Source organism: Quercus suber, unplaced genomic scaffold, assembly GCF_002906115.3.
Source record: "Quercus suber isolate HL8 unplaced genomic scaffold, Cork oak 2.0 scaffold_17, whole genome shotgun sequence".
NCBI lineage: Eukaryota > Viridiplantae > Streptophyta > Magnoliopsida > Fagales > Fagaceae > Quercus > Quercus suber.
Genome location: NW_027069482.1, coordinates 1853680 through 1862413, shown reverse-complemented (window position 1 = coordinate 1862413; position 8734 = coordinate 1853680). Strand labels below are relative to the sequence as shown.

The 8734-nt window shown below is 34.9% G+C and overlaps 1 protein-coding gene across 3 annotated transcripts in view; it reads right to left on the bottom strand.

Moving 5' to 3' along the window:
- Positions 1-7200: 7200 nt before the first annotated feature.
- The window catches only part of LOC112006887 (protein TRANSPARENT TESTA 9), a 58350-nt gene continuing 56816 nt past the window's right edge, over positions 7201-8734 (bottom strand). For all 3 annotated transcript variants that reach the window (XM_065760087.1, XM_065760093.1, XM_065760096.1), the window contains 2 exons: positions 8431-8597; positions 7201-8239 (listed from right to left, as the gene is read on the bottom strand). In XM_065760087.1, the coding sequence (XP_065616159.1) occupies positions 7910-8239; positions 8431-8597 (497 nt within the window). In that variant the 3' untranslated portion in view covers positions 7201-7909. The remainder of the gene's footprint in view (positions 8240-8430; positions 8598-8734) is intronic.

Genomic DNA, 8734 nt, shown 5'->3' with positions numbered 1-8734 from the left:
TATATGATAAAAACACAAGGTGAATTATGTACTTTGGATGATGGCTGTTCATGATCAAGTTTGATAAAGATCTCATTGTTTGTGCCATGATGCACCTAATCTGAAACTCTACTGGATTTTCATCAGGAAAATAACAAAAAATTCTACTAGATTTTCATCACATAAATTTGATTGAGGTCACACACCTTTCCAAAACAACATTCAAAGTGCAAAAACATTAATCCTTTAAAGCTATTGCCAATAGCTAAAATTGACCTTTGCTCACTATATAAATCATAACTTTTGAACTACAAAGCATTTTTGAATGGGGTTTGTTTCATTAGAAAGTATACTTCTTGGACTTCAATTTAAACACAAATTGTTTCTAACTTAGATTTAAAATGAATGAGTTATGTTTGTTTGAGGTTGGGGCACTAGTGTAGTCAAAATTAGGGTTTCTAGTAAGTCTGCATATGCAACTTTGGACCTGCACGCTCACACTAATGAGGCTCCGCGGACAGTATCACTTCCAAAACCCTATTGTCACATATTTAGCATCCCAAAACTTCAATCTTTGATGGGTGGCAGCCCCAAGACTCTTAGGAAGCCCTAAAACCCTCTAAATGACCCTAAAAACCTTAGTTTGAGCACGTAGATATCATTTTATGCCTCCAACTCCAAATCGAGATAGAGAGAGTGCCTCCATATTTTATTATACCATATTTTTAAGTTTTTATTAACAAAAAACTATTGATCCATAAGCCTTTTCTAGAGTCTCTTTAAACTTGTGATCCATTAGTAAGGTAAGTCTCTCTCCATGGCTCTTCCTTAATATGAGTTTTATGATTTGTGTTGTTATTCTTATGTAAATTTAGATTTAATACATGTTAAGGATTTCTATTTGATGTGTTTAGTTTCCATTTTTTTATAATCTTCTCTAATTAGAGAGTTAAATGAATGATTGTTCATGCTTTACTCATTCAGTTACTTCCCTTCTCATGCTTTCTCTTATTCTAACACACTTCTTTTCTTGGAATTATAGCTTGCCCGTGTTGAGTGTGAGGAGCTGATCTTGTTGGTCAGGAATCTCAAGCTAGAGGTGGCCAATTATTCATAGAGGATCTGTGGCACTGACAGCTACTTTTGGAGGGCCAGTGGCAGTGGTAGTGGCGAAGGCAGAGGCCATGATAATGATAGAGGTGAGAGCACTAAGGCTACACCTTCCAGGAGAGACAGAGTACCTACACAACAACAACAAACAAATCTTGCTTTTTCTTCCTTTTAATTATTTGGCTTTTACTTTATGCACTTTTCTTTTATTTGAGACATAGGTTTGTACTTAATAATTTCTTTTATACTCATGCTTTTATTTTGGAATATGTACTTATTTATAGTAATTAAACAAGGATTTCTATTTGATATGTGTGCTTGTATATGTATGCTTGAACATGCCCCAATCTTCATCTTGTTCTTTCTTTTGCACTTGTATCTTGAATGAATGCCCTAGCATGAGGGCTTAAGTTCAAAACCATCTTAAAAACAAGAGAAATTTGCTTGTTTTAGTGAAATTCAAAGGAGTGAAAACCCAACAAAAATTTCCAAATCCGGTCAAGGGTGCGTACATAGGCTTGAGGTTGCGTACACATCATTAATTCATGCATACACAAGGGGCTGAAATATGTATGTCTATCTACAGGATCATCGATGGCGTCACCTCCACCTCTAGCCAGCCCTCGAAGTAGTGTCTAAATCTCCTCCATCATCACCCTGACCTTAGGCATAGCCACTAGGACCATAAAGCAGCTGTGAATACTCAGTCACCTCCAGCTTGAGGTTCCCATCTACCCAAACAAGCTCCTTGTGTTCAGATACAATAGGTTGATTTTGGCTAAAGATACCATGTTATGATGACCTTAGAGAAATACAAAGAAGAAAGTGCGAACGGTGAGATTGAATGTGTCACTAGAGAGAGTGTATAAAGCTTTTGGTGCCATTTGTTCTCAAGAGGATTTTGGAAGAGAAAGAAAGAGATTTTTGGATTTGGATGCAGAATTGGAGTAGTGAAGAAATGAGAAAGAGGCAGTGGGTTTTTGAAGAGAAAGAGAGGAAGTTGAGGAGTTAGAGAGAATGTGAAGAAATGAAGAAGATGAATAGTTATAGAAGAAGAAGAAATGGTTGGTAACATGGTTACTCTCCAGTGGGTCAGTGAATGTTGATTTGCACATAGATTTCTCAAAAAACCACAAGACATAATATTACTCCCCAGTGAGTCAAAAAGGTTAGAATTCACATGGAAACCCTCAAGAAAGGTAGAAATTACAGAGAAATCCCCATTGAACTAAGGTTTACACAGGAACCCCCTTGAAGATTAGAAATTACAAGAAAGCACCAAAATATTTGGAAAGCCCCTTGAGTGAGTTTTTCACCAAGATTACAAAAAGATTACCTTCACCACAAGAAGACATCAGACTTTGTGGACATATCCTTCTTCAAATTGAACATGTAGGCACAAGTCCTCAGAGACTTATAGATATTAGAACAAAAGATGCCAGATTTTGAGTACATATCCTTCTTAAAATTGAACATGTACGCTTAGACTTTTAGAAAAGAGATTGAGATAGGAGAAAGCCACCCGAAAATTTTTGAGGCAAGAGCCACAAATGGACACCACAAATACTTTCCCTTTCTAACTCAAAAGAGCACCTTGTTTGTTTAATTGATGTTTAAGGCCATTGGCCATATTTGTTTTTTTTTTCTTTTTTAGTGATTCTAGGATAGTGAATCACTCACCTTTTGCTTGACAATTCGCAAACTAGGCTCTTGGATAGTGAGCCTGTCTTTACTTGTTTCCCGAGTAACACCCGTGGGACTTCGGACATATGAATCCCATGATACTATTCGGAGTTGCACCCCACCCCACGCATGTATGTTGTTTTTCATGTGAGTGGATTGGGCTAGACTCGTATGTTGAAAAAAAATGTTCTGCCTCTTTCTCTTTTGATTTTGTTAGCGAAGCTCACAAATCAAAAGAGGGGCAACTATAAACCCCTCATTTTGTACACCTTACGATTTGATCCCCCGTTCCCCAATGATGAAATCACTCGGAGTCCTAGGGTTGATTTAGGGTTCAACCTTGTAAATCTTTAGCTTGAAAGATGTTTTAGTGAGGAAAGCCTATAGGAAAACGCACGTATACTAAAAGCATGCGCACGCATACCCCTTGTATGTGTACGCATGTATGGTTTCAAAATACCTATATGGAAATCTTTTTGATGTAAAATCGTGTAGAGTGAATCCCACATTGGTTGGGAGTTGCCCTACACCCCTCCACGATCACTATAAAAGGCCTTGAAGGCTCTTTTTCCAAAACATGCCAAATTTACCAGAAAAAAAAAAAAAAAAAAATAGTGAATCAAAGAGGGAATTTTAATTCTAAAACATCATCATGTTAAAATTTTGCTTGGTTAGGACCTATTTTAGTCTTGACCTTCATTGGGACCTATTCTAAAACATCCTTAAGGAGGACTCACTAAAAATAAAAAATAAAAAGAAAATTCACAATTAGAAAAGGAAAATTGTTGAGACAAAAAAGGAGAATGTGAAAGAGGAAGGAATAGAGAATGAATTCGGTAATGAAATTTCAAAAAAAAAGGGGGGGGGGGTGGGGAAGTGAAAGTGTAATATTCAAGAAAGTTGAGAAGATAAATCAAATGTCATATACTCAAAAGAAATTGTCTCTCTAATTATTCTTGGGAACACTTTTCATTTTTACCTATACCGTTTGTTCTTAATTCCTCCCTTTTGATCTTAAGGATGGTATAGTTTGGAGATTGACATAACTAATCAATGTGTGTGGTGTATTATTCTTAGTGTTTGTCATCCTTTCATGAGACTATACATATTCTTTATTTTGCTTCACCATTCTTCATCTTATTTATATGTGAGATATTTATCTTTGTTTTACAATATTCCGCTCACATATGTTTGAGAGTGTTACACCATTTTCGGAGTGATTTTTATTTGTTGAGTGTTAACACCAATGAGATTTGAGTTGAAGCATAATTTTAGAAAGAAATTCAAGCTATATTTTATCTTAAGACTAAGGTTGTGTTTGTATTAGCTAATTTATTCACGCACTGAGTATTGATGGCACGTGGAATATATTTGGTAGTTTTTAGTGTTTGACCTTTGATTAATTATTTCTACTAAATTATTAAAATTTTGTTCTTGTATGTCCTTGTTTCGAGTAGCTTAAATTGCTAGAGACTAGCAATGAGCTGGTTAGGGGGTGTGAGAATAGCTTAATTTTTCTTATTTATATCATTATTGGAAAGAATTATCATACTTATTTTAAGTTAATTTATGCAATTTATGTTAGGTTTTGGAATAATGTTGAATAATTAATTTTATGCTTAAATGAATTTTAATGCATGAATATATCTTTTTATAAAAGAATGAAAATATATGAGCAGATTTGTGCAAAGAAGAAGGATAATGGACATTACTTTTACAACGGCCATAATGAAGTCAAAGAAGGACAACCCAATTAAATTTGAGTCCAATTGGAGTAAGGAATCAAATGAAATTTGCACCAAATCCAAGTTCAATTTAGATTGTGATTAGAATTCCTGTACAATTCAAATTAGGATATCCAATCGAGATGATTCAAGTTATGCTGGAATGCTAACTCAAAGGACTACAACTTTGTGGTTTACCAAAAGTCCTAACTCTGACTTTAAATGGGCCTTAAACATCTGTTAAGTGAAGCTTGAAAACCTAGGATTTTCTCCAAACAATGATTCAACTTGTAATTGGATTCACTGACCTATTTAAAGGCTCTTGGAGGGAAAAATTCAAGGGGGAGTTGCTATAAAATGAAATTTAGGGTTTCTTAAAGTTTCTTTACAGTTTTCAGAGTTTTATTTGGTGTTATAACTTGCTAGAAGCCTTGCTAAGGCAAAGGGTGAAACCCAACCATTTATTGGTATGTTCTTAACAATTATTTTGTGGTTTTTATGCTTATGTTCTTGTGTTTTTGATTGATTTACTCATCTAGAAAATTGTTTAGTTCTGTATAATTTTTTTATTTATCGTAGACTCCTAGCACGTTAAATGCTTGATATTCCCTACAAACTAATTTTACTAGTTTTGTTTTGCCTTTAATCAATCAATACTATGAAAATGCCTAAGACAATTAATTTTTGAGTTCTTATTGTTAAATCATCTTACTAAGAACATCCTTTCTATGAATTTAGTTGAGTTGTAAAATTAATATTATTAAGACTACCAATAGATGTGCTGTGCGTGGATCCCTAAACCTTAGTTCCTTAATATATTGTTATTCTATCTCAATCTAAAATACCTTCACCAAACTATCAAAATTTCTCTTCAATATGATTTTATTGTTTTAGTTTTATTCTCTTATGGTTTGCTAACAAATTCCCTTTTCCCTATAGATCCAACCTCAGACTCACCGAGTTATTTCTTTGCGACAATCCTACACTTGGGAGCATTATTTAAGTCACAGCAAATTGTTAACTAGCCTACACCTTCTAATGTGTGTGACTTGAGAAGTTTCAATGGCCTTGCTACCTTCTATAGAAGGTTTATTAGCAATTCTAGCACCTCTCACCAATTTTGCCTTCTAAAAGTCCTTTGTTTGGACTGATGAAGCCCAAGATTGTTTCCAACTTTTGAAGAGAAAGTTAACTGAATCACCTAATTTTGCCTTCTCCAATTTTGACAAGACATTTGAGCTCAATTGTGATGCTGCATTAGGAGTGGGAATTGGTGGTGTCCTTAGCTAAGAAGGGTAGTTCATTGTATTTGCCTTCTTGAGTGAGAATTTAATTAGGCAAAAATTTAGGTATTTTACCTATCACAGGGAGTTGTATGCTATTATTTAAGCCATCAGCCATTAGAGTTACTAAATCAACGTGACATGACATGGTTATATGCCAAGAGCATAATGGCCACACGCCTAGTGCATTTTCATGTTGTAAGCACCCTATTTTGCACCCATAATTAAATCTTGGAAGAAGGCAAGATGTTCATTTTATGTACCCAAATATCATGGTTGCCTTTTAGTCACTAACTTATTCATCACATGTCATAAAAATTATCTTAAAGTTTTAATAATCACAACGATACGTTTAGTTTCCTAATCGAACGGTCGAATCTGAAGACATCGCAAGATCAAGTTTTGATGGTTTGCGTGCATTCAATTGAGTGAAACCTATCACGCATGATTAATTGGAATTTATTTTAGTTGGTTACTAATTAAAATTAATTAAATGATTTTTTTTGTGATTGGTTAGGTCTTTTTCTTAAAATGTGTTTTGATGTATGAGATTAAAATAAACAAGCTGACAAGTATTAATTTTGGATAAATAATTTGGTTTTTAAAGTAATTACCCTAAAGATAATTATTTTAAAAGCCTAATTATCACTTGGAAATTAGGTTTATCATGAAAATAAGCTCAAAACATGTCTAAATACTTTTTCAAACTCAGAAAACCGCTAAAAAATGTCAAAATCGGACAAATAAAATAAAATTTGGAGAAAAGAGCCGAAGTGCCAAATCGGCACATCAAGAGTACCTATTGGCACAAACTCAGCATATTCCCTAGTTGCGTTTTCTCTATTCCAAAGCTCATGCAAATCCCTTTTCTTTTAAGATAAATCTACCCATTTCATGATAGCTGACTTTTTAAGCTAAATTAGCTTATTTTTCACGTCAAAATCTCTATAAATAAAGGAGGACATTCATTATTCAAGAACCCTTCTTTTTCCTTTTAACGTTGAAGAACTTATTGAAACTCTATTAAAATTATAATCTTCACTAGACTAGATTTGAGCAGTCAAATTGAGAGAACGGAGTGATTGAAGTTTACTAATGGGTTGGTACGACACGTGACCATCTCACTCTAGTCACTTATTCAAAATTTGACCATTGTCTTGGAAGAGTGGGTTGAAGTATGGTTGTAGATGAAACATGGGCACAATTGGATGATCGGATAGCGAGAATGGAGTGGGTCAAAGTGTGAGAAAATCGGTCAAGATCACTATGAAGGGAGGGTTTTTTTTTTTTTTTTTTTTTTTTTTTTGAGAAATAAGAACCCTGAAACAACCTATGGTAGATTCATCAATTTCACCCAACCAGGCCCAGGATAGAGCTATTTTGTCCATGATCCCGAGTCATAAATGTAGCACGCTCGAACGAAATAATATAAACAATATATATTAAAGATTGTTTTCAATTTTTCTTCCTCAAATACGTCTATTCTGTCCATATTTAGACAGTTCCTTTTAGCTGCATTTTGTAGGCTCCTGGTAAATTATGAAACATTATAATTGTGTCCGCCTATTTCCTGCCATCACGCACCCACAGTTATCAATTTGTAGAATACGTTTTGACAAAAGAGAAAGTGCACAAAAAGCTGCACTATGGGATCGCCTCAAATATACAAATGTTTTTACACAGCTTACGAACAAGGGAAAGAAGAGAGAGCCTAAGGTTAGAGCTGCTAAAGAATGAGAGCAAAAAGGCTTAATATACATTTCTTTTTTTGAGGGGGGTGGGAGGGGCAGAGGAAACCTAGTATACAAAGAATGGAACTAAATTTCTTGTGCTAATCTACAATTCCGGGTATATCTAAGATTTGCCTGAACACATATACACAAGGGTGGCTGGATATGTTGCCACCCCATGAGCAGAAGCAAACTATTATTGGAGGGGTCCCGTTACTATATGCCCGCACACATTAATCATTCATTCTAGGAAACTTTTTATAGGAAATTGAAAAAGCTGTCAAAAAAGTTGGTAACTTTTTCATTTTTCCATAAAAAATTTTCTAAAATGGTTTTACTAATGTATGACCTAAGGATATACGTTAGTAAAACTCTTATTGGAAAACTTACATTAGGGGACCTAAAACAAATTGGATGGTGTTATATATGAAGATGAGGCCTTGGGAGGACTGACAGAAGGGTTTGAAGATTCTACAGGTTTTTCAAGGTCAAATAAAGGTTTCAGTCGTCTTTCCACCTCATTACTTTGTAATTTAGCCTCCTCAAGAATCATAGACAAAGCAGACTTGCAAGATTCCTCATCACGAAATGCCATGGTCCATCTCCCATCAACAAGAGCTTTTGTCTTCACTTTTCCGTAAGCACCAGATTTAGCAGGATCCAGAAAGGGTAAAGTGGATGGTCGGATACGCACGTGTAACCATCTTGAATGCTTGTCATCGATTCTGGGCTGATGGCAGAAAACAAGATTGAAATGTTTGCAGTAATATAATCTTGATAAAGCTCAATATTATGGGTGTATCAACAGAGTGCATGGTTACTGTTCTATGCACAGAAAAGTTACATCTGTGATGGAAGCCCATCTACACACAAAAATAAAAGATGAGATAAATAGCATGGAAACGTTAAAGGTATACATACATTAGAGCCAGCCAACGGTGCAGCAACACGAACAACTCCAAATTGCTGCTTCAAGGGTAATACTTCTGCAAGCACAAGCCACCCAGATGTTCCCATAGAGATTGCTAGAAAGGAGAAATGACGTTCTTTACCCCTTTCAAATGCAATTCTACAAGGCACAGCATCAACTACGAAATACAGAAACCAGAAGATTTAACCACGAAGTACTCAATTGTTTAATTTTGACATAAAATAGCATGCCAAAAAGATACACTAATATAAAAATCATCTTCCACTATTTTGAAGAGAATGGGATATAGAAAAT